The following is a 26,590-nucleotide window of genomic DNA, read 5'->3' on the forward strand; positions in this document are numbered from 1 at the left end:
CCTAATTTTAACCTTGCTGAATGTAACAGGCATTTTTGCACCAGCTATTAAGAACAGCTAGTATAGAGGATAAGGCTGGCGTAAAATTATTTAGCAAGCACATGCTAGCTATTCCAGTTTGAAATCTACCAAACTATAAAATCAGGGAGGAAATAAAACGTTGAAGATGGAGCTGTTCCTCAGGATGAGGGAAAAATGTCTTACCAAAAGAGGGATTAGGCACTCACTTAACTCTATATGGAGAACATCCTTCTCAGGCTAGGTAGAAGATGAGGAAGAGCATTATCAAAGGCTGACAGGCCACTGGGAGACCAAAAGGAGAGGGAAAAGGGATTTAGGAAGAAAGCTAGAAGAAAATCTTCTGGGTCTGACTAGGTAAGTGAATCTAAGGCAATGTACCAAAGATATGCTACCCACTATACCAACATGGAGCTGGTGACAAAATATCTGAAGACATTTAAACCCAGAGAAATGTATAAAAAATATGTTAACAAAGCAAATTAAAACCAAACTTCCAAGGGTAAAATCTCCTCAGATCTGAAATCCAAGGTACTCAGTTTTCTAATTCTGTGCATTAGAAAAAAATAAAAAGTAACAAATGTAAAGATTTGTTTTATTTTCTACTGGGGGAAGAAGGAGGATAAATAGAACTGTTTTCCAATTTGCTCTCCACTGTATACACACATACCCACACGCATACATACACATACATACACACCAAAAATACCCCAACAAAAAACAAAACAGAAAACTGAGAATCAAACACCGAAACACCCTCAAACTGCACCAATACTTCGTATTTTGACCAAAAGAATAGATCCTGGGAGGAAGTGCAAAATGCAAAATCAAATGACCGAAAAATGCTGAACAAACAGCATTATCAATATACAAAATATTTATATTACTGAACTAGTAACAGTTGATGTTCTCCATGTCTGTAAAACTTTGGAACCACATAGCTGATTTGTTAAATCTAGTCCATGCCAGCTTCCAAACTCCAGAAAAAATTTTAGTTAGCTTCATTCTTTGATGCCTCATCAAAATTTTCTACGAGATCTGGGGAAAAAAAAAAAGTAAATGAGTTAAAGATACAAAAGAAGAAAAAGAGGTAAATGAAATTCCTAACTTCTAACCCTAATAAAAACCAAATTGTGGCTATTAAAATTAGCCTGAAAACATAGAGAACAAGAAGAAGAAATGAACTGGTGGCATTTCACTAATAATGCTTCATTTATCTGCTTTTAAAACACTAATCCTAAGGAAATGTTAGTCCTTTTTTGTCTGAGCAAACTCAGATGAACAGCATTTTCATATGTCAATCACAATTCCCATGGAAATCATGTAACAATAACTATGCACATTTAAAATCACTGTGATTCTAATTTAACAAATGCAGGCAGCAGAGCTTTTGTGACAGTTTCTGATTCTAAGTTCTAAATGGGAAGACTTTTATTCTTTTTCATTAGATTGTATCCATATTATTGTGAATCAATTTAAATTCACGAGTTCAACATCAACAAAAACTGAAAGTCATTATAAAATGAATTAAATGAGATAAACAAGCTGCTAAAAATCTTAGTGCTAAAGAAATGTCACTTACCTGGAACATCATCATCCTCTTCATCAATGTCTTCTGGTTTTGGTGCTTTGCTATCCAACACTACAAAACATTTTAGAATTAGTTCTTAAGAACAAAGGCCTTTAATAGAACACTTGTAATGTTTATTCTTTTCTCCTGTCTAAATCTTATAATAGTTGTTCAGAAAAAGCTAAAAAGATTGTCTGACCTAATACCATATTTTTTACTTAACACTAAAATCAGTAACACTTTAATTTCATTAGGTATATACTAAATACAGCTGGCAGTTTCAATGGGCAGTGAGGGTAAAACTTATTTGGAAAATGAAATAATTCTGATGGCTGAAATAAAAAGACACTACAGTTAATTTATTTTATAAATTCCATATGCTTAAAATAAAAATATCAATATTCAAGACTTTCCACCTCTTCTGATATAAGGAAGTATCCAGCCGTATAGATGGGCACTGATAGAAAAGGCTCTTGGATTTTGAGGGGTGACAAGACACTTGAAACCAGGGCTATTGTGGAAATTCAGAACTTATAGTTGCCGTGCCCGTAGTTCAATCAACAATATTAAACAAAAATACAGTTCTCTCATAACAGTATCTTCTTCTTGTAATTAGTCAGAAGTGAGTATCAGGGGCGCCTGGGTGGGTTAGTCGTTGGGCATCTGCCTTTGGCTTAGGTTATGATCCCAGAGTCCTGGGATTCAGGCCGCATTGGGCTCTCTGCTCAGCAGGAAGCCTGCTTCTCCCTCTTCTACTCCCTCTGCTTGTGTTCCCTATCTTGCTGTGTCTCTGTCAAATAATAAATAAAATCTTTAAAAAAAAAAAAAAGTGAATATCAAATGCTGTCTGTAAAATGTAGTCTACAGATCTTTTAGGTAATTACCTCAACTCTATTACCAAAATGTATCCATATATTCTATAAGTTACACTGCACAATTATTAAAGAAACAAATTCAAAAATTTATGAAGCATATGAGCAACATTTTGTATGTAAAAGTAAAATTTACATACAAATAAATCCTTCCAGTATAAAATGGACCTTTTAACTCATTAGGTTCTTTAGATTACAGCGAAGGAAGACTACTAAACGGAAATACCTACCTTGCCGTGGGAACTGTTCAGCTAACTTCCTAAGACTTGTTAAGCTGTCAGCACCAAGCTGACTTAATATTCCAGGAAGCATTTCTGTGATTGGTTTGGCTTCTGCATGACCAGTAATTGCAAAGGTGTTAGCAGAAAGGGAAGCTTGGACTTTGGGATTGTTGAAATGAATAACTGTCCCATCATCTTTAATCATGTTCACCTGTATGATCATAGAAGAAAAATGTACTTCACATACCTGGTACAACTAAAACAGTATCTGTTTAAATAACAACTTAGCCAATTATGGTGTTCTTATTTTTGTTTTTAAAAACAATCCCAAGGTAGTAATTGTCTAAGCAGTAGATACGGGTGGAAAAAGACCCTAGCAGCAACAAAGTAAAATGGTGTAGATGGCACAAATCACTAGGATGATCAAGAAACATTTTATTATAGAATCTAGATTTTAAATTCAAAGACTTTAATACTATGAGAAAGAAGTTCATGCCATATTTTAAAAATAATGGAATTATCAGCTAAGAACTGGCTTCTTAATAAAATTACCCATTGTCTTACCCAATTTACACCACTGAACTAAATTGGTACATTTGGTGGGTGGGACAGCATCTTTCTTAGGTGACACGTTGTAAAGGGTAATAGTGTACAGTAAAAAATAACCACTGAAAATCCATAAAGAACACTCAGAAATTTAACCAGATGTTTCATTCCTCTGAACACTTAGTAAATTTACAAAAAATTTCAGTTTGTTCTCCTCATGTCATTCTTTATAAAAGATTTTGTCAGTTCCTCTAACTCTTATGTATAGCTTCTCCACAACCTTCAATAAGCCTTGTAAATGTCAAAGAGGCTCTCCAACCCACTTGCCTGGCCACCTGAACATGCTTCATCAATCACTGGGAAACCTTTAAAATCATCCTCACATTCTTTTGGTAGCTTTCACCACATGAATTGACTGTTTCAGATTCAATTTTATCCACTGCCTGAAAAGGAAGGTTAAACATGTGCTATTTATTTTATTTTATTTTTTTTAAACATGTGCTATTTAAAAGATTATTTTTCTCTCACACTCATGCACTTTCTTATTATGTTTTAGTAAAGCTGAATTTGCATAAGTTAAATGTTTAAATAATGTGATTCCACTAGTAGTTGATTCCACTGTGTAAGTTACCTTGATGGTAACATGCTTATTATAGAAAAAGGTTAGGAGAGTTAACTCTTGGCTACTTTAGAAGCATTTCATGATCCATCCAAAAACTGCCCTTGTCAAAATCAAGCAGAGATGCTGTGTTCTCCATGGTCAGTGGAAGTAGGTGATCACCACTGATAGCACCAGAAAGGAAGGGGAACAAAGGGCTTCTAAATTTCAGGCAACACCTGGAACACAGAGAAAGAAGGCAAATCCTCTGGAAAAAATTGTAACTAAGATCTACAAATAATTTCCTAGGTTTCTCTGACAAAAATCACTCTCTGAATTCTATACTGTTCCCTCTATCCGTATTTTAATTAAGGTTCTATTATACATATTACACACAGTAAGCATTCAATCCAGCTGTTCTGAACAAATACCATTGTGAGTTAAAAACAATTTATACTGACTTTAGAGAAAGAGAAATTATATAGTTCTGAAGATAATTATAGTTTAGGTAGAAAACAGTAAAGTTTAACAGTAAAGTGGCTGAAAATTTGGAAGAGGAAGGACTTGAGAAGGAGGTGGCATAGTGGATATGGAATGGAATGTTCTGCATCTATCCTAGTATGGGAAAAGAATAAAGATATGGTAGGACTCTATATTCTAAATTAAGACCAAATCTCTATAATACATCTAGGAATGAAATGAGTCTGAAATATTAGGATCTGAGATATTTATTATTTATAAATGTTAAAATCACAGGAGATTTGAAATCAATATTGGTCCAAAAGTCAGGCCATGTATTTGTTGAACTTAGAGGTTTTCTAGTTCAAATCCCTTTTAGAGAAATAAACACTAAAGACAAAAGCTCTTGTTTAAGCAACATATCCAAGGACAAATAGCTAGTTACATGCAAACCTAGAACTTGAATGTGGGTCCCCAAATTTCTGTTTTGTTTCCTTCCTCATTCTTAAAAATGTTTATTTCCCTACCAAAATTCAATTCTGTGGCCTTGTGAAAGCTCACCAGAGATTTACCTCAAAATACAGGCTAAATGGAGAATGCAAAAAAATGCAACACAGATATATACATAATATATATCTTACTGGCTACAAAACAAGAAAGAAGCCCCAGCCCCCGCCAAATCGTGAATTTTCCTGTGTTTAAGCTTCTTTACCAAAGGCTAAATGTTAGGTCCTATTTTACACCCTGATAAAGGTCTTTGTAGTTTAAATTGAGTTTAGTGTGAAAAGCAGGATGAATTCCATCTAAGGCTGTGAAATAGAAATAAATTTAAATATGGTTGTTTTAAATAGGGTTGCACAAAAGTTGTAGCTCTGTGAATAAAAAGGTCCAAAAAGGGGTGGAGAGTTTAATTAATTTTAGAATTGAGAATTAAGTTTTAGAAGTTAAAGGTTAGAATATTTTATTTCTACCATTCCTTCCTCTCTACTGAGCAAATAACATGGTTATATAAGGCTCCTAGATGCAAGCTATTAGACTATCAAAGGATGAATTGTTGGGCTGAGCAAGATCAGTTAGACACTTCCTCCCCCCAAAAGAAGGGATAAGGAACTTGTTAAATTCACAAAGCAAACTGTACGCATTTCATATGAAGACTTCACTTTTTCTAGTGATTTTACTGCTGTGTGGTCCACATAAGTGGTACAATCTACATACGTATAAAAATAAGGAGCACAAAAGGAAATAAAGACTGTTAAACTAGCTACTGTACCAGCTCAGGTCCTTTTCCAATCAAATAACCCTTTTATATCAAAATGTTTTTTCCACTTTAACAGGTAGGTGAAGGTAAAGGATGCGACTTGAGCAATGGAGGAAGTAGCATTTTTGAGACCCTAGTGCACACTACCAGATGCCCTTGCTCTTATTTTTTGCTTGAATAATACTGACATGTTTTGTAGTTATCAAAAATATTGTCTCGCATGCCTAATACATTTACATATGCTGTTTTCACTGTTTAGAAAAACCCTTTTCTGCTTTTCCACGTTGCAAATTCCCGTTTATCCAAGACTTGGATCAGATGCTTCTTTCTCTGTAAAAATTTAGGATTGTTTATGCACTTCCTGCACCTCACTGGTATTGCAATTATATGGAATTATCTTGCAGTGTAATTGTGTTTGCAAGTCTTTGACTTTATTAGAAGAACACCTTCTGATCAGAGACCATGCCTTACTAGACATAGTATGCCCCCAAGTGTCCAGTACATAATAGTCACTCAAATGTGCCAAATGAATGGGACACCTCAAATACAATTTATTTTAAAATCTTGGATGCTGTCAGACTTCAACTCTCCAAATGCTAAAGGGTCATCTCAAATTTAGAAATAGCTCCAGTAGTTCTCTTGATGAAGATGTTCAGAACCTCCTGAGCTATATCTTAGCCTTGACTTTTCTTATTGTTCAGACTTTTCAGAATCAGCCTGAATGCCCTACAGCATTCAGGAGCATTTTAAGTCATTCTTGGCAACTGCTGGGTGGCCCCATTATGCTGTTATCAAAACCAGCAAAGGCTGACCTCTGAGGAGGTCACATATATTATCACAGCAACCTTCTATCTGGTAAATCTGATGTGTGCTTTAATCCTACACAGCAATAAGTTTTTATGGCTCTAGGAGGCTCACAAATTTACCACTGACTCTATAGCTCTTGCTGATAACTGTCCTCTCAGTTCACAGAGGAAGTTTAAATTCTTCCATGTGATTTTTTTGGTATCCAAGTCCCCACTAGGCTGGCTAGCTGCAGTTCTGAGAATTAACAGTTGTCTTAAAAATCAAGTTTTACCGCTACTCCTTCCTTTATGTAGTGGCATTTATTTATCTATTTATTTTTAAAAGACTGCACTTTTAAATAATCTCCGCACCCAACATGGGGCTTGAACTCACAACCCCGAGGATCAAGAATTGTATGCTCTACCAACTGAACCAGTTAGCTGCCCCTGTAATGGCATTTAAATGTTTATCAGGAAATGCACCTTTTATTGCCTTACTCCTGTATCTTAATGGGGTGAAATAATAGACATTTTAAGAAAAAAGGACATAGTGTCTGCGGTTTTGTGAGGCTAAGGGAGGTAAAAGTTTGAAAATTATGGCCTTGGTGCATACTTCCATAAGTATCTTTCACAATCAGTCCTTTTAAGCTCAGCACCTGCTTATTTCTAAAGGCTAGTATGAACATAATCTATTATTGTTGATATGAGCTAAAACTAACAGCTGTAATTAAACTGTACGATATGCTGGGATCATTTTCTCTTATGCTCTGGAGGCAAGAATCTGATGAGATGGATTCTTCACAGCTATGCTACAGATAGTATAAAATGGTACAAACTATTTGAAAAGCAATTTGGCAACACGAAGAATTCTAAAATGTTCATGCTCATTCAGTCAGTAACTGTATTTCCAAGAATCTTTCTGAAGGAAATCAGAGATAAAGATACATATTATGTATATTGAAACCAAACATGTGATTCTTTTATTATCAAAGCATCATAATGTATTATAAATTAAGAAATGTTAAATTATGGTATATCCATTGGAATATATGCAGACATTTACACTGTTGATTAAGAAGAAGTTTTTTTTGTGTGTTTAAGATTTATGTATTTATTTTAGAGACAAAGAGTGAGAGAGCATGAGCAGGAGGGGCAGAGGAAGAGGGAGAAAGAATCCAAAACAGACTTCATGCTGAGTCTGAAGCCCCACATGGGGCTTGATCTCATGACACTGATATCATGGCCTGAGCCAAAACCAAGAGTTGGATGTTTACCTGACTGTACCATCCAGGTGCCCCAAGAAGAGTTTTTTAATGATATGAAACAATTTTCATAATATAATGCTATTTGGGGAAAAAAAAATCCAAATTGTGCATCTAGCTACAGTCTCAAACATGTTAAAAGTACATGCATCTAAAGATAGGAAAGAAATACAAAACTAATAGTTGTTTCTGGGTAGTGGGGATTATGATCAAATGTTAATATCTTCTTATCTTCTGTATACCCATAACTTCCTATAATGACAATATATATTTTTAAAGATTTTATTTGTTTATTTATTTAAGAGAGAGACAGAGAGAGAGAGAGAGAGAAAGAGAGACCGCAAATGCGTGAGCAGGGGAAGGACCAGAAGGGGAGAGGGAAAGAATCTCAAGCATACTCCACACTGAGCATGGAGCCCGATATTAGGCTTGATTTCCATCACTCTGCAATCATGACCTGAGCTGAAACCAAGAGTCAGAGGCTCAACCAACTGAGCCACCCAGGCACCCCGACAACAAAATATTTTTATATTGGAAGGGGGAAGCTATTTTAAAAACAGAAAATGTTCATCAACAGATGAATGGATAAATGTGGTATTATCCATACAATGGAATATTATTCAGCTATAAAAGGAGTGAAGTTCTGATACATGCTAAAACATGGATGAACCTTGAAAACATTATGCTAAGTAAAGTATGCTAGACACAAAACAAATACTGTATTACACAAAATATTTACAACAGGCAAATCCACAGAGACAAAGAGTAGGTTACAGGCTATCGAGTTGGGGAAGGGGGGATGAAAAGTTACTGCTTAACGGATAGAGTTTTGGTTTGGGATGATAAAAAATTTTGGAAATAGGGGCATCTGGGTGTCTCAGTCAGTTAAGCGTCCGCCTTTAGCTTAGGTCTGATCCCAGGGTCTTGGTTAAGATTAAGCCCAAGCATTGGACTTTCTGTTCAGTGGGGAGCCTGCTCATCCCTCTCCCTCTGCCTGCTGCTCTCCCTGCTTGTGTTCTCTCTGTCAAGTAAATAAATAAAATCTTAAAAAAATTAAAAAAAATTTTTGGAAATAGATAATAGTTGTGGTTGCACAACACTGTAAATATAGTACTACTGAATTGTACTTAAAAATGGTTAAAATGACAAATTTTTATGCTGCATACATTTACTACAATAAAAAAATAGTAAAAAAACAAAAACCCCCAAAATCAGGATCTTAAAAGAAAAAGTAAGGCTGCTATGATAGGATAAGGTAAGTAGGACATGGTATTTCCCTTTTATTCTCCTGTACTCAGAGCTGTCCACATATTGGCACCTGAGGCTCTGGTTGGAGGAAGAAAGAATTGTGGTTAAGGGTCAACCAAGGTCCTCCTTCTGGTATAAGTGGTTCAGGAAAAGTAAGAACCAGGAAAAGGAAAATATAAACAGTAAAACTTATGAGGACAACTCTAAAATTTACATTCTCAGCCCTAAGTGTTTTCCTGAGCTCCAGTGTCCTATGGCTTTTTTTTTTTTTTTAATAAGTAATCTCTATGCCCAACATGGGGCTTGAACTCACAATCCTAACATTGAGTTGTATGTGCCACTGAATTAGCCAGCCAGGTACCCCAATGGCTAACTTCTTGAGAACAATTCCATCTCAAATAATCAGTATCCCTTAAACTTAATAGGCCCCAAATAAACTCATCATGAGAGTCAGCATGCTAAAGACTATAATCAATAAACACAGTCCCTGCAATCAAGTTCTTATAATCTGAAAAAAAGACTAATTGGTTAATAAGTAACCATTATACCCCAAAATATGAGGTTGTCATTAATAAATGTATTACAGCAGAGCAACTTAAGCTACGGGCAACGGAAGTAGCGAGAAGAGGTTGATTATTTAATCAGACCTGGAAATAAAGGGAAAGTTCCAGAGGCAGAATTATATCCTAGTTACAATAGAAGATGCCCTCTGAATATAAAAGTCTATGAAGCAACTAGGCCATCTGGATCAGAGATTCCAATTTTTGATGACATTGCTTACCAAATAAATTTGATAAAATCAATCACTTCTGAGAAACAGAACAGATCCCACTGTTTATCAACATTTATGATTTATGTTATCAGGTAAAGATAGGTAACAACATGGTCGCTATATTCAACTAGATTACCAAGTAAGAAGCACATCCAAATACCTTCAAATGTTATAGCATATAAAACATTTTTAGAAATTTAGATTATAAATTTGGATTTTAGAATTTTGGATTATAAATCTTCTGGGGTCTGCCTAGGAAATCCCTCGTAAAACCTAGGCTTTTGTATGAAACAGTCTCTGACACTCCAGTACCCTTACTTTTTGACAGCTTTGCATTTCTCTGTCTTTGGTAACATGCAAAAGAAATCTATCTATGACTTATAATTTATTATACCAAATCAACAAACTAATGAATACATCAAAGACCAGAGAAGATTGTCTTAATCCAAATAGTCCTTCAGTTTTTTAAAGTTTCTAAAGAGTACATAAATTAAACTTTGGGAGAGGGAAAAAAATCACCAATACCAACAACTTAGAAAGTAAGTTTAGAACTTTACTTGGCAGAAGTACATTCCATGAATTTTTGGAATCCATCACTGATTTCCCTGTTCCCCACCCACCAAACTGAATACTTTCTACTTGTTTGATGTTTTGAAGGTCTAAGTACAGAAAATATAGTAATATTATTTTTTGTTTTACAAGAATGGCAATGGTGTCTTTACAAGAATGGCAATGGTGTCTTCTCTTTTTGAAAGTTTTTATCTGCTTTTCTAAAAGTGCTGAAAAACAGAAAGAGTACTTTCCTCAAAGGTCAGGACCTTTTTTTTTTTTTTTTTAAAGTAAACTCTATACCCAACGTGGGGCTCAAACTCATGACCCCAAGATCAAGAGTTCCCTGCTCTACTGACTGAGCCAGCCAGGTGCCCCAGAGTTCGGCACTCTGAAACAAGTTTCAGACATTCCAAATAAAAGATGACAAAATTATAATTAATGTGTTTCTTCTATTCTATTTTTTCATATCTTAGTGTTTCTGAAAACTTCTGTACATCTTTTCATGTTTACATTTAATGCAGTAGTTTCTTTTCTCATTCCAAGAGCTGTTTTTAAACCAAATGTGTGTCATCATTTTCTTTAAAAAATTTTTTGAAAAAACCTCTACGTTAAACTTAGTAACGCAAACATAATGTTTGAGGCAAGCTAGGTTATATATAGTATACTAGATATTCCTACACAAAATCTGCCAAGTGTTATATAAAGTACAAGTATCTTAGCTCTCAAAAAAACAATTTTAGAAAGAGGGAAAGAAGGAAAAAAGTAAAACTCCCTCCCATCTTAGCTTCAAATATTCAGAAATTTTATAGCTGTTACCTTACATTGTTGATTATCTTTATGCATATTTTCTCTTTAATTAGACTGTGAGGGCTGGAAGACATCACACACACACACAGGGTTGGGATGCAATGAGTGTGTGTATGTGCTTATTATGTAGCACTAATTTTCTTTTCTTTTTTTAAAGATTTATTTGGGAGGGAAGGGGAGAGAGAGGGAGAGAGAGAGACAGTGACAGAGACAAAAGGAGCAGGGGGAGGGGCAAACAGAGTCCTCGCTGAGCATGATCCCAGGACTCTTCATGATCCAGGGCCTGAAGTCAGACGTTTAACCGACTGGGCCACCCAGGCGCCCCGGTAGCATTAATTTTCTGTGCTATGACTCCTCAAAAAGCTAAAACTGCCATCAGTAGTAGCTACAAAAAGGAATTCACACCACAGTTTAATAAATGCTATAATAAAATAAATACAGGACGTTATGAAGGCACATAGGAAAAGCATCTGACCCTTCTTTACACAAATGTGTAAGTATGCTACCAGGAAGGCTTCTGGGAGAAATAATGCCTGCATTAAGACCTGAAAAAAGAGAAACATCCATGTCTTTGGAAATACTGACAGGGATTTCTTTTATATGTAATGGTGTAACTAATTCTGCATGGTAGGTGTTCAATAATACAGGGTATAAGGCAGATACTTTCTTTCTCTGGTGGGGGGGGGGGTTTGAGGGATAAAGAGGGGAGCAGGAGGAGAGGAAAAGGCCGAGAGAGGATGGAAGAAAGTGCAACTGAAAAGACCAAAAGCAGGATAAAACTGACAAAAAGAATGAACTCGGTTTTAATACTTAGACTCTAACACTTACTAGCTAAGTGATCTTGGGCAGGTACCTAATTCTGTCTCAGCTTTCTTCTCTGTAGCCAGTAACAACTGACTCAAAGAGATATAGTGAATCTGAAATGGGATAATACATGTTTGTCTCGTTATCCAATTAATTTCCCTACTAGACTGTAAGCTCCAAAGGACAGAGACTATAAATAATAACTTATGAACTACTATCTAGCAAGTCCTTGGCAAAATGCTTGGCACACAGTAGATGTCCACCAAGTATTGACTATCATTACTTTATTAGAACAATTTCAACTACAAAAATACCACCACTTCAGCAATGCACTGCAACAAATTTGGTTGTATTCTGAAAAGATCAAAGACTGTTAACTGATTGGTTTTCTTATTATAAAAACATTTATAAAGTTAATGCTATCTGACCACAAAGAGTTTTATTAATCATATCCATAAAGTGTCCCAAATCTGAACAAAAACAAACATTTAGAAAAACATGCCCTTGGAGATATTACATAGTTAAATCTATACTTCAAAGAGGTATAAAGAGAAACTTTTCCTCTCTCTAAAGAGGTGTTTTTCAACCAAGGGTGACTTTGTCCCCTAGGGGGCATGTGACAAAGTCTGAGGACATTTTTGGTTGTCATAACTCGGCGGGGTGTGTGTGTGTGTGTGTGTGTGTGTGTGTGTATAGTGTGACTACTGGTATCTAGTGTGTAGAGGCCAGGGAAGCTGCTTAGACATCCTACAATACATCCTACGACAGTTCCCACAATAAAGAACTAGCTGGTTCAAAATGTCAATAGTGCTGAGGTGGCAGGGCAGGGAGGGGGGAGGGGGAATCAGTGAGTAGAAATGTATGCAAGGTTGTAAGATTGCCAGAACACTTATAAGTTGTTTAGGTTTAACGTTATCAGAGTTATTGTCTATTATTGCAACTTACTCCTTTTTTTTAAAACCAAGATTTATTTGGATTTTTTAAAAGAAAGGTTTAGAGGGTTTTTTCCTCATATATACCCCAAATAAAGAGAATGATCTCTCTGAGAATTATTTTAGGTCAATAAAAATATATAAAAGCTTACAATAGCTCAGAAGAAAAAAATGCATATAAAATGCTTAATTTCAAGACTTGCAAATGAAGTTCTAATCTTTATCAGAGTAAGAATGCACAGGTACATTAAGCTAAAAGGAAGAAACGATACACGTGTCTTACATTTTCTACAATTTTATCAGTATACTAGTTTTGAAAGTACAAAGCAGATTTAAATGATGTGTTAATATTTATTCATATATGCACAGTAGGAGGAACATGTACCATTTCACGGCCTCTTCTCTGGTACTCTGCTATTTATTAGTGATCCTTGCCTCCACATTATCTCTGATCTGTTTTATAGCACATGGGCACGAATGATCTGTTAAAAATTGTGAGGTGGTACCACACACAGTAATGATATTAAATATAATTTAACTTAAACATTCAATTTAATTTATGGCAGTGAAAATTTAAACATTGGTTACTATCAGGAATATCAGGTAGAAGTGAATTTAGATGGTAACAGGTCATAAAGAGCTGATGTTATCATTTTTCTTATGTATCTTTTGAAATAACATCCTTTGGCTTCATATTTGAGAAAAGTAGTATCACCAAAATATAATGAGATGATTTAAAAAATTTAACCAATAATTTCCAGAAAAGGTCTAATAAGAAATCCAATCCATGTAAAGCTATTGCTAGAGCTTCTTGACTGAGGTAATAAAAAGATACTGTTGAGGAAAGGGAAAAAATATCCACCTTATTTGAAGAAATCTTGGAGTTTATTTCTATATTATTAGGAAAAAATAACTTATTTTACATGAAAATTTAAAAGCAGTTCTATAATTTTGTCACATATGCCAAATTCTTTGAGATAGAAAAGCATGATGAATTCCTTATCTGTCAACTAAAATCATTTTTTTCGATCACCCATTTTTACACAATAAGCAAATTTAACACCTAGTCCTTCAGACACCTGACTGACAATACCTTATTCTTCTAAGCTGATATTTTTCATCTGAAAAGTGTAGATAATTATCTATCAATGTGCTATTTGTTCACATAATTTAACCATTTACAAAATGACCATACCTCTTCAATACCAGCTATATTATTCACAGCCAGTTTTTTTAGAGAACTCTGGAGTTTTTTGTCATCAGCTGTAGCTGTTCTATGTACCACCTTCTTCTTTCTGCGAGCTGTACCCTGAAAAATAACCAAACAGAAGTGTTAGGATGCTTTCCATCTGGCAACTGCAGTCACATGTCTTCCTATTCCCAATACTCTAATTAAAACCCACATAAGAAATTGCTGACTTAATACTAATGACTAAGAAGACTGACTGCTCAGAGTTGTGTTAGTCTAACCCAGATTTTTGACGGTCAGTTCTAGTCAGTTCTTATTTTTTCCAATATCCATTCATCGTTTCCACGTATCATGTTTCAAAAGTTTTCAATAATAAAACAATACAATTGTGTTTCATGACAACTTCCAAATATTACATGGAATGCTTTTTTATAGTACCTGCCACCCCCTGACAATAAAGTTAAATCTAAAGATATTCTGAAACTTTGAAGATTCTGATATAATTAAGAATCAAATGCCTACAACTGAGTGTTCTACATTCCTAGAATCTAGGAATGAAAAAAATTAAGTTCTTACTTCAAGGAGCATACATTACAGTGGGATGGAAAAGTCAATAAATACATGAATGAATTATATCCTTTCAAATGGGATACAGGTATTAAGGCAAAAAACCCCAACGAATTACTTAGAGTATTTATTGGGTGGGCGCAGAACAGTACTTATTCAGGGAGGACCCTCTGAAGAGGTGACATTATGAGCTGCGACCCATGGGAAGATCTAGGAGAAGAGTGATCCAAGCAGAATGAAACAAGAGTGAACCTATTGTTTCTACAGAGAGAAAACAGGTCAGTCATGGTTTTGGCAGAGTGAACAAAGGGGAAGGAGGAGGAAAATGCAATCAGAAAGATAGGAAAGGCCCAAATCACGTAGCCTAGAATGCCATGGGTAGGAGTTGGATTTTATTCTAGTTGCAATATGAAGGTTTTAAGCATGGGAATGATTTGATCTCATTTATGATTTTTACAGATGACTAAAGTTGCTGTGGAAAATGAACTATAATGAGATCAATCAGGAAGCTACTGCAGTAGTCTTGACGAGAGATGAGAGTTCTGGCAGTGGAGATGGTGAGAGCTTAGATTCTCAGAAGAACCAACATGCTGATGGATTGGACGTGGGATATGAGGAAAATGATGCTTAGAATATCGGCTTGAGCAAATAGTTTGACAATTATACTATTCACTGAGATAGAAAGAAGTCATTTCTAAATGGATACTTTGAAACTTTAGATATATATTTCCACTGAAAAACTATTTAAGGGGTACCTGGGCTGCTCAGTGGGTTAAGCCTCTGCCTTTCGCTCAGGTCATGATCTCAAGGTCCTGGGATCGAGCCCCACATGGGGCTCTCTGCTCAGCATGGTGCCTATCTCTCCCCACCCTGCTCTGCCTGCCTCTCTGGCTGCTTGTGATCTCTGTCAAATAAATAAATAAAACCTTAAAAAAAAAAAAAGAAAGAAAGAAAAGAAAAACCATTTAAAATAATGCATTAAATTCTGGGACCAATTTAAAAGAAAATATAACCTAAAGCAGAAATAAAATATTACCAAAAGAAGCCTAAGTGTTGAGGGCTAAATCTTTCTGAGACCTGGAAGGAGGAAAGGAAGAGAGGTTTCCATCTCTGGGTACCTCCTGAAGTACTCAGGGAATCAGCTTTATAGAGAGTAGGCAGGGGCTTCAGCCTCAGCAATGCTGGAGGGAGTGGAAGAGTGTTCTGTGAGTAGCAGCAAAGGTTGTGACAAAATCCAGTTGTTGAAGGATGGACTAGAGGTGACTATTTTCACAGGTGGTCATTATTTGAGAAATGTTCCTAACTCAGGGGCAGCTCAACTGCTTGCTGTATGCCTCAAATGAAATGATTCTCAGGTACCTCAAATTTGACATGTCTAAAAGCTTGAGTCCATGAAACTATTCCTCCTATATTTCCCAAGTTTTATAGCTGGGGGTACCACCATCTACCTAGTCTTTATTTGTCTTCATATGAATTATGTCATTCCAACTCCTAAATTTGTGTTCCATATACCAAAGCAGCAGTCTCTCAACTGTTCTCCTCTATGCCAAACTTTGATTTCATTCCTTTCTCCATGTTGCCAGCACCTATATTTCTAAAATGATTGTTCTTAAAATCTTTCAGTAGTTGCCCCTTGCCTGTAGTATAAAATCCTATACTCCATGGGTGCCAGGGTGGCTCAGTTGGTTGGGCAACTGCCTTCAGCTCAGGTCATGATCCTGGAGTCCTGGGATTGAGCCCCGCATTGGGCTCTCTGCTCAGCGGGGAGCCTGCTTCCCTGTCTTTCTCTCTGCCTGCCTCTCTGCCTACTTGTAATCTGTCAGTCAAATAAATAAACAAAATCTTAAAAAAAAAAAAAAATCCCATACTCCATAGTATGGCATATAAGATTATGATACAACCCCAAATTCCCTGGTTGTTTCATCTTCTACCCTTCTTTATCCATTATATAGTCTAAACTCTAACCGTACCAAACTAAAGCAAGCTATTCCATTAAGCGCCATGCTATCACAGCATCTTAAGTGCCTTAGCAAGCATGAGAATGATGATCCCCTTCTCCCTCTACCCACTTACCCTCACCTATCTACCTAGTGATAAATTCTTGTTTGTTCTCCAAATCTCAGCTCAGTGATGACTTCCTTGTCCCTCCTAGGCAAGAACACCTTGTACCTCATTTTAACATTTACTATTCTGTAGTGTAATTTTGAGCATGTCTTTCTTTCAAGCTAAGCTGTGTCGAGAAGAAAATCTTGACTAGTTTATCTACTGTGTGCTTGGCACATAGTAGGTGCACAGTAAACTAGTTTTATTTACCACCTGGCTTAAAATATGTAATAGTGCTAAACCAAGCTCTTCCAGGTACATTCTATGGTTTCTGACTATCCCTAGTTTTTGCACTGGTTCATTACCTTATACTTGATGCTACAATGTGACCACTTTGGTAACATGAATATGTTAATATGACTCCAGAGTCCTATAACTGTATCACTATGGAAAGAAAAAGTATAAGTCACTTCTTCCCTTCCCCTTCTATCTCCATCCCTAGGAGCTATGGTTATCATCATAGGAAATGAAAAGTAGAGCTGCTACATAAGTGTCCTACCTACCCTCTTCCCAGGTCTGAAATGAGTACTATTCTCACTTTTCCTTTTACGAAGATTGTTTTGGGCAGAGATACGGGCAGAGTACTCTCCTTGAGCTGGGGGCTAGAACTGAAGGGAATCAAAGATTCTCAGGATGAACTCTTCCTCAGGCTTCAAAGTACATGGAATAAGAATGTCTGTGCTCATATTGACCAACACAGAAGAACAGGCAGGAATTTGGGAGGAAAACCTAGCAATGAACAAAACGTACAATCAGCTTGAGCATTTCCAGTTAAACCTAATAAACCTAACTGTAGAAGTAGGTATATCCAGTCAAGATGAGGTAACCTCAACATCTGGGATGCCCTGCAAATGAGTCTAATATAATAATAGCTATCATTTATTAAGTACACACGCTGTGCCAGACACCATGTTAGGCATTTCTTAAGTATTACTTTAATCCTCAGATGCATCTATTTCTGTTCTGCAAACGGGAAGATGGAAGCCTAACAAGGTCAGATAACTTGTTCATGTCACATAACTACCAGATGTTAAGAGGATTCAAACAAAGGTGGCTATTTCCATCGCACCACCAGACAGAGAAGTTTTCTAGTTACCTCTTTTAAATCTAGACAAGTTATTTTCAAATTGGAATGTGGTTTGATCTTGATAAAAGATTTTAGATTTTCAATGACCACAAATCCAAAATAATACTACTATCTGGCAATAATACATTTTCCTCTCAATTTTTCTTATGCCACACTCACCTTGCCCCCTATCCGGACCTGAGCCTGAAGTTTGGCTAACTTTTCTTGATTCATGCTGTTGGTAAATCTAGGGGGGGAAAAATAGATTTGTTAAAGTCACTGTTTTACCAAAATAAAATAACTGTTTATGCAACAGTACCTTCTGGCTCACTAGGCTTGCAATATGCATCACCATCATGATCATATTAATATTGTCTCTATATTCTTAATAAGTATTAATAACTTGTTCTAGCTTTATAAACCAGATATTAAGAGAACCAAAATTAAGTAAGACCACAAGGGAGACAAATATACGAACAGAAAATAGAATGGGACTCAAAGTTACCTATTTGAAGATCCCTCCTTAAAAACAAAATTCACGGGGCTCCTGGGTGGCTCAGTTGGTTAAGTGGTTAAGCATCTGCCTTCAGCTCAGGTCATGATCCCAGAGTCCTGGGATGGAGGCCTGCAGGTCAGGCTACCTGCTCAGCAGGAAGCCTGCTTTCCCCTCTCCCTCTGCCCTCCCCTCTTGCTCATGCGCACACTCTCTCTCTGAAATAATGAATAAAATCTTAAAAAAAAAAAAACCCACATCAAAATTCATTTCGTTGGCATTCAGTAAAACCTACCCAATTATAAAATCTCTAGACAAGCCAGTTTTTTCCCCCAGAGATTTTTACAGCAGAGCAGTTACCAAATGTTATTAGCACAACCTTTAAGCAGACTTTTTCCTCCCAAATCATAAATGAACCATATATAACCTTGTAATCATAAACAGACCCCCCCAAAAGAAACCTGGACAAAGAAGAAATTCAACAATAGGCTGTCCAGCTGTCAAGATATGAGGTAGTCATATCTTTTATTCAAGGTCAGATGGTATGTTAGTAACAGGAAAAGAGAGCCAGATTTTTCAGACATTCAGCACGTTAGCAGCCCTTTCCACAGAGTTCATTCAATATTTTGCACTGATATAGTATGTCACACTTGCCAAGATATTCCTGCATACACGGTAAAATGCTTCACTGCACAATTTGATAAAAACATCTCTGCTACATTAATTCTAAATCTTTGTGTGTTTGGGGGGAGGAAATTCTTAAATATAAGCTTTTTAAGGCTAATTTTGATTTTGAAAATTCTAAGAAAATTGTAAAGTCATAAATCCTAATCTGATCAGTGATATTCCTACTACAGAAAACAGTTCTTAAATTTATAATGGGTTGTAACATTCCACACTATATAAACAAATACAAGCCAAGGTTAAGGGGCATCTGGGTGACTCAGCTGGTTAACTGTCTGCTTTTGGCTCAGGTCATGATCCCCAAGTCCCTGGATTGAGCCCCGCTTCAGGCTCCCTCCTCCGTGGGGAGTCTGCTTCTCCCTTGCTCCTGCTCTCTCCCCCTCTCTCTCAAATAAATAAATAAAAATCTTTAATAATAACAATTTTTTTAAAAAGCCAAGGTTAAAAATCTTGTTCTCCTTGTTCTGTGGACCAACAGATTATTACTAAGATTTGAAAGAGGGAATCAAAACTTTTACGGCCAATTCTCTAACTGCTTTATAATTATCATTCACATGACAAAGGTAATGTCTTTCAGAGATGAAAGAGAATCGAAGATTATATAAGCACTAACTATTCTGTATTCTGACACTGGACTTTAGCAGTAACCTGTATATATATATGCTTCAAGGCTAAATAAAGTCCAGTTCCCAAATAACATTCAGAATTTATGATTCCTCAATCTTTGCCCATCGCTGTATCACAATACTCAGCAGCTAAAAACTCCTTTACAGGAGGAATACAAAACCAAAAGGCTTAGGTGTGTGACAATCTCAACTCAGCCATAGACTTAAAATTGCTGATGCAAATTCCAATGTCTATACTCAATATCCACAGAAAAGGACAAATATTCACTTTCCCCAAAGGAACGTGGCCCCAAAAGTACAGTGAACTAACAAAGAACCTAAAAATTTTTTTTACAAAAAAGGGGCTAAGTGAAAATATTAGAACTAGACACGGTAAATCTTCTGAGACTCTTCTGCATTTTGAAGTACCAATCCCCAAGACAAGAGATGGAAGACAAGAGACTGAAGCCAAGATGAAGAGCCTTGACTTGTTTGAAACAAAAGCAAAACCAAAATTAACTCTATATCAATGTGTAGATGAAAGAACAGATTCCATTCTATGTAATCAGTACAACAGAAAACTTGTTCCCAAAACTTATCTCAGAGAAAAACCATTTTAAGGAAGTTGTAAACTCAAGGGGGAGGTGGGAGGGAGAAAGGTGGTCCTTTGTCCACTAGCATGTTGGGGTGTGTGGAGTTGAAGTAGTAAAGAGGATTGGACTCAGTCTATGAGAGATGAGATGCCAAGCTCAGAATCTAAACTAGACCTTAAAGATCACTTGATTTAATTCCCTGTTCCTCAATCAACCTTTACTTCATTATACCCATTATTTCTGTTTTGTATGTGAGGCCATCTCAAATACCTGCAAGCAATAGTAGGGTAGAAATAAACTGTAAACAAATAAAATAGTTCACCTCTCTCCTAATTTAATAGATTTGGAAATGAGAGTCCAAAAGGGAGACGTCATTTCCTAGACCCAAAAGGCAGAAGTAACTTCCTAAGAACATAAATTACTGAATTCTTCCTTGGGGACCCTAGGATCGTTTAATCCTTTACTCAAGGACTCAAGAAAGGTGTAAATAATGAGATTATAATCAGTATTTATTGAGTGCCTAAGTTCTAAGCATTATGGTAGGCACTTTCACCATGTTTACATATCATGTTTACACACGGATAAAATAACTTCAACCTTTAGTCCTAACTTTTTATTATGTGGGGTATCTCTAAGAGAGGCACAGATTTTGGAATCAAAAGGATCAAGGTTCTACCACTTAGGACTTCGGAAAGGTATTTTACTTTCTGAACTTGTGTTCCTTCTGTATTAGAAAAGGTTTAACACCACACAACTCATACGGTTGTTTTAAGGATTAAAGATTAAATTATCGAGCACAGGGTATGCCTCACTGTAGATACTCAAAAACTGGTAACTATTGTTACCACTCCCGAGGGGACAGCTATGGTGTAAGTGAAAGAACGTGGGAACGGAAGTTGAAACCGCCATTCACTAGCTGTGTAACAGGGTGCCCGTCGGTCAATCAACTTCCTGACAGCCTACTATGCTTCAGGCAGTGTGATGGGGCTATCGCGATGGTCAAGGCAATTTCTCAGGGAGGGAAGCAGAACTGTAAACAAATACTGCCATTACGAGGTGAAGAGAGCTGCAACGGAATTCAGTCCCAAGCGCTTCGGGGCCGGGGGCTGCTAACCTCAGTTTCCCTATCTGTAGAGTGGGAGGATCAAAGGAGACGACAACAGATAGGCTGTTGTCACAGCATTGTTGTTGTGAATAAAAAAGAGTAACAAGAGAGAGGCGGGGGACCACCCGCCTCCTGGGACTGAATCTGGGCGGCAACAGCGCGGGCCCCCACAGGGAGCGGTGGTGCTGGGGACCTTCCCTCAGGTGCCGACCCCCAGCTGCGCCGCCGGTAACCGACAAGCCAAACCAGCCGCCTCCGCCCCCACTCGGCGCGCCACGGCGGAAGTGGCAGCCCGAGTGGTTGGCGGGTGTCGGAAGAAGAGGGCGGGGGGAGACCGTGCGCAGCGGCCTATGGCCGTGGAGTGGCGGGACCGCCGGGGGTCTCACCTGAAGCAGGGAGGGTCCTCCAACAACAGCACGCGGCAAGAGCAAGATGGCTGCCTCAGTCGAGACAGAGAAAGACGACGGCAACAGCGGCGGCGGGAGCGGGGCCCACGTGACACAAGCAGCTCCGCCTCTCTCTCTCTCTCACAGGAGCAGCCTATCCCGGGGAACATATTTACGAACTACAAAACCCAGGCTGCTCTGCGCCTCCCAATAGAAATGCGGCAGGTGCAGGTGGCCGCACTGCATTCTGGAGCTTGCAGTCTCCTGAGAATTCCATTGTGTCTGTGCCTACAAATTTGTAGGGATCCTAATAAAAAAGAGGTGTGTATTTTTGTTTGGGTGTGTACTTTTGTCACGTATCTTTCACTAAGCATTAACTCCGCACTGTCGGACTCAACTAGTGCAGACTCATTAGTATGGAGACTCAGCCAGTCACTGAGCGAGACGGGAAATTTTGACCTGTTTGTTGTTTAAAAAAAAAAACAAAAACAGAACTGAGAAAGAAATAATTAACCCAGAAAGTTTAAAAACAACTAGACAAGTAGATTTAACCAGAAAAGCTTTACGCTTTAAATGCCTGCAGTGACTTTTGTCCTGGTTCCCCGAAGAGCTAGGTCAGTTTTGCAATAAGAGATCCGAAGTTTGGTTTTCTCGGAGCTTGCATCAGTTGGTTGCATCATCCCTGAGTGGAAGAACTGCGGCTGCAAGGAAAAGTAAGTCCAGCGCTGCTTCTCCAGCAGGAAGAGGGCATTCTTGTTAAGGCTCAAGACCATGCACTGCAGAACAGGTTTGCCAGGTCTCGTGGCCCGGGCAGGAACTTAAGAATGAAATCCGGTTGTCTAGTCTTTTTTTTTAATTTGCAGAGCAAGAAAGGGGAGGCCAATGGCAACCCGCCCACTGTTGGGAACTGCTGACTTCACCGATCAATAATTAGCTCTGTGAATATTAAGTGCAGCGGTTCTTGGGGGGAGGGGCTTGCTTGCAGGCCGACGCTACCAGCAACGGTTCTCCCGAGCCCTCTCCCCACACCCTACCCCCGCTATCTCCTCCACCTTTTCCCTCCCGGTCTTCCGACCGAACACCCAGAATCGAGAGGAAGCAGCTTGCGCTGGAGAGCAACTCCCACACCCTTCTACGTGATCTGCACCTTTAAACTTACTCCATCTCAAACCGGGCCCCGGAGGCACCACCCACATCCGTCTAACATCACTTCCTCCGGGGTTACGGAGGCGCGGGGAGGGGGTAGAATCTGGGAACGCGAGGGGTTGGGCTGAGCCGCACTTGGGGAACGGCGCGGACCTTCTGCTAGCGCTCTGGCCGTCTTCCGTCTGCTCAGCCCAGTGGCCCCACGCATCTACTTCCATGGAGCTGCGGTCTCATCTCGGGGCCACCTGTTTGCTGGGCTTCAGTTTCCTGCTTCTCGTCACCTCTTCTGATGGACATATTGGGCTTGGAAAGGGTCAGACCAACTTCTTATCTTAATCTCTACTCATACTGGGCCCAGCCCAGTATAACCCTCTTGTGCTAACACGATTCTCCTCCCCTTCTATCTCTTCGGCCACTCCAGGTTTCTTTCTGTCCTCCCTAACCGCTCCTAGATTTGAGGATTTCTTGAGGGTAGGGAATAGCGGGTCTGGGGAATGTTGAGATGAGGGAGTTGTGCTGGAAGCCTCCCTAAATTCTTGGGTTGGGAATAAGGAATGACCCTTCAATTAGGGAAAGCATGTTTAAGAGTCCAGCATACGTCCCTAGCACTTGGTAAGTCCTCAGGAACATTCAGTCACTTCTTCTGGAAGAAATAGGGCCTCTGGACACCTGCATATACAGGGATCTTTCCTTGGCTCTGAGATCCCCACACTTACCTCTTCCCTGAAGAGTTGGGTTATTGCCTCCTCTGCACAGGTCTTGGGGAGACTAGGCCTTACATACCAGGAAGGTGTGACTGGAATATAAAGAAAGGCCAGATATTAGAAGTTCTGATGTTAGAGGGTAACTAACAATTGTCCTTGGTGTGCTTCAGTCAATGTATTTGAAGAAACTGCATTTTTTTGAGGAGGGAGGGAACGGTGGTTATGAATGGGGGATGGGAGGTGTGACCCCCTACTCCATCCCCTTCCCTACATCTTCTTGAAGCTCAGGGTTTGTGCTTTTGCTAAGTGGAAGAATGGTAGCATGGATTCCCTTCTCCTTCCTTTTTTTGTATGGACTTTACTGGATGGAACGATTCTGATGCAGTCCTGCTGTTTTAAATTCTTCTATATCCTCCCTATTTGCATATTTATTGGTGGGTGATGAATTGGGTGGACATTCAGTGTGCCTGAATATGGTCAGTCCAGCAAATAATTAATTTTTGAACTCCTGCTGTATTCCAGGCACTGCCCTAGGCACTAGGGATATAGCAGTGGACAGGACGGATAAGGTTCCTGTTCTCACAAAGTTTATATTCAAGTGAGAGATACAGAGAGTGGACACATGAACAAGAACAAATTAAGAAGCAAGGTAATTTCCACTAGGGATAAGTGCCATGAAGAAAATGAAACTGTGATAGAGGAGGATGGCTGGGGAGGTTAAGGGAGCCAGCATTACATGAGCTAGAAGCCAAAGAAGGCTTCTCTGAGAAGGTGATATGTAGGTTTCCATCTCAGTGATGAAACCGCTTGGTGAATCCTACTGGGCCAGAATGTTTTCAATACTGACAATCCCATTTTAAAACAGATTACTGTATATTTAGCACAAAATTGTAAGTACCAAGGGAGACAGAATATGGTGTTAGGAATGTGAGTGTAGATTTGAGTTTTATTTCATTCTGCTATTGACCATGTGAGAGGCTTAGGACAAGTTGCTTAACCTTTCAAAGCTCGGTTCTTCATCTGCAAAATGGGCATAATAATAACTACCTCGGATACTCAGCAAATAATTTATTACTGTTAGATGTAGGCAATATCTTGGAGTCACCTATTTAGTATCTTTATTCCTTGTTAGACCTTAAGTCATGTGTGGTTGTTCCAATTGCCATTGCTGCATAATAAACTACACCCAAATTTAGTGATATGAAGAAATCATTTTATTATGCTCATGATTCTGTGGGCCAGGAATTCAAACAAGGCATGGTGGGAAAGGTATGTCCCTTGGTTCTGTGTCTGGGGCCTCAGCTGAGCAGGTTACTTCTCCCTGTGGTCTTTCTTCAGGGGTCAGGTGTGGGCTTCCTCACGGTATGACAGCTGGATTCTGAGAGTGCCCGACCCAAGAGAACAAAGAGGAAATGCGTTGCATTTTTGTCATCTAGCCTTACAAAGTCACATAGCATCGCTTCTACTGTAAGGGCATGTTCAAGAGGAAGGACCCCCATGGAAGGAATGTTGAGGTAACTTTGTAAGAAAAAGCATGTGGAGTGAGAGATATTATTGCAAGTATAGTCTGCCACAGTAAGCCGGGACCATTTGTGTCTCATTCATGCTCAGGAAGAGTTGTCAGAAGAAGAAATGAATGGTACCTGATCATTGAGATCCCTGTCTTTTTTCAGCTTATAGTCTGAAGATTGTCAGACAAGTAAGCAAGCAATTGCGTAGACTGTGTATGTACTGGGAGCAGGGGAATACCGGGTAACTGTAGGAGGTTGGGGGCGGGGTGGGGGGACTTGAGGCAGGAGTGCTGTGTTGTGAGGATTAAGTGAGAAAAATGATAGGCATTTCATATCATGTTACAAACTTAGAAAGTATTTAGTTAGTATTATTACGCCCTCCCAAGGGAGAGTATTTATTTGTTCTGAAAGGAATCAATAATTTTCCAGACTTTTGGTTTTTTGTGTCTCTTGAGTATGGATTCTTTGGAAATAAATTATAGCCCACCTACCCCACCTCCCCAAAATGTGTTAGCTGAAGCAGGGTTCCTGAAAATCTTGATAGTTAAGATTTCTTCCCAAATGTTTCCAGAAGATGGCCTGTTGGTTTGCAGAGAGGAGAGACTAAAAGACCCTACTTTTTCATTAAGAACAGGAAGTATGGTGGTGTGCTGTGAGCACTGGATGGGAATCAGGAGGCCTGCTTTTTAATGCTGGTCAGACCAGGTAGCCAGCTCTGGTCTTCTCTGGGGACTCTTTACTGAATGAGAGTATTGAACTATATATAATTCCAAAGAGTCCTTCCAGCTCTAACGTAATGTTCTCAAATACAGTTGACTCTTGAGCAACACAGTGGTTAGGGGTGCTGATCCCCCCACACCCCATATTCAATCAGCATATAACTCCTCCAAAACTTTACTGATAGCTTTCTGTTGACCAGAAGCCTTACCAATAACATAATCAATTAACTCATTTTTATGTTATATGTATTATATTCTGTTTTTATATAGTGAAGTAACCTAGAGAAAAGAAAATCGTAAGGAAGAGAAAATATATTTATAGTACCGTACTGTAAAAAAAAAAAATCTTCATATAAGTAGATTCATGCAGTTCAAACCCATGCTGTTAAGGGTCAACTATAATTTTGTTGTTCTCTGTGTCATAAAAATTTGGAATATGTCACCAATGGGGGAATTGTAATGACTAACATTTTCTGTACATTTACTATATTCCAGGCACTGTACTGTGCATTTTTCATGTTTTGACTGGTTTAATCCTCATGATAACCCTCTAAGATGGGTAATACTTTTTCTCGTCATCCTCATTTCACAGATGAAGAACCTAAAATGGGGTAAGGGGGGTTGTCACACAGCCAGTAAATGGACTCTCTGGGATAGAAATCCCAGAGGTTGTGCTTTTAACCAGTACACCATTCCTGCCTCTGACTGCAGAAACTCCTTTGAAGACTTCACAGGAGAAATGAGAAGGCTTTTAATGGGGGCCGTTCATGTGCTTTCCAGCCTGAAACAGAGATGGATGACTTTGTCAAGTCTCTGGAATAAAAATTTGGCACATGAGAAGTATTTACCTTCCACACTGTTCACAGTCACAATAACCCTATGGGATAATTTGTTAGTCATATTTTGCATTTGTGAAAGTAGTCAGAGGATGAAACTAGTCTTCCAGCCCAGGTCTGCTCCACTGCAGAGGGACTCTCCTTTCTTAGCCACTGTGTTATTCTACCTCTCAGGTACA

The 26,590-nt window shown here is 38.4% G+C and overlaps 2 protein-coding genes across 3 annotated transcripts in view; one reads left to right on the plus strand and one right to left on the minus strand.

Annotated features, from left to right (window-relative positions):
- Positions 1-592: 592 nt before the first annotated feature.
- Positions 593-21,622, minus strand: BTF3L4 (basic transcription factor 3 like 4). 2 transcript variants are annotated; one of them, XM_080801411.1, is made up of 6 exons: positions 21,496-21,615; positions 17,810-17,876; positions 13,900-14,013; positions 2,691-2,892; positions 1,601-1,660; positions 593-1,056 (listed from the first exon to the last, which is right to left on the minus strand). In XM_080801411.1, exons 2-6 carry the CDS (start codon positions 17,861-17,863, stop codon positions 1,010-1,012), a joined length of 477 nt encoding a protein of 158 aa, XP_080657537.1. In that variant the 5' UTR covers positions 17,864-17,876; positions 21,496-21,615; the 3' UTR covers positions 593-1,009. The 2 variants fall into 2 exon arrangements, with proteins under 2 accessions (XP_080657537.1, XP_080657538.1); XM_080801412.1 differs by lacking the exon at positions 17,810-17,876 and having other exon boundaries at positions 21,496-21,622.
- A 1,105-nt stretch (positions 21,623-22,727) lies between these two features.
- TXNDC12 (thioredoxin domain containing 12) overlaps positions 22,728-26,590 on the plus strand; it is a 30,086-nt gene continuing 26,223 nt past the window's right edge. Inside the window, exon 1 of the mRNA XM_080800690.1 lies at positions 22,728-22,954. Coding sequence (XP_080656816.1) covers positions 22,858-22,954 — 97 coding nt within the window. The 5' untranslated portion in view covers positions 22,728-22,857. The remainder of the gene's footprint in view (positions 22,955-26,590) is intronic.

This window comes from Martes martes (genome assembly GCF_963455335.1).
Source record: "Martes martes genome assembly, chromosome: 4".
In the NCBI taxonomy this organism is placed as follows: domain Eukaryota; kingdom Metazoa; phylum Chordata; class Mammalia; order Carnivora; family Mustelidae; genus Martes; species Martes martes.

Bases quoted from the DNA above. Each gene is read 5' to 3' on its own strand.
- BTF3L4 (XM_080801411.1), bottom strand. From the start codon at position 17,863: ATGAATCAAGAAAAGTTAGCCAAACTTCAGGCTCAGGTCCGGATAGGG. The intron at 14,014-17,809 runs GTGAGTGTGGCA...GTTATTTTTCAG, and splicing joins AGGTCCGGATAGGGGGCAAG to GGTACAGCTCGCAGAAAGAA. The intron at 1,057-1,600 runs GTAAGTGACATT...TTTTTTCCCCAG, and splicing joins AGAGGATGATGATGTTCCAG to ATCTCGTAGAAAATTTTGAT.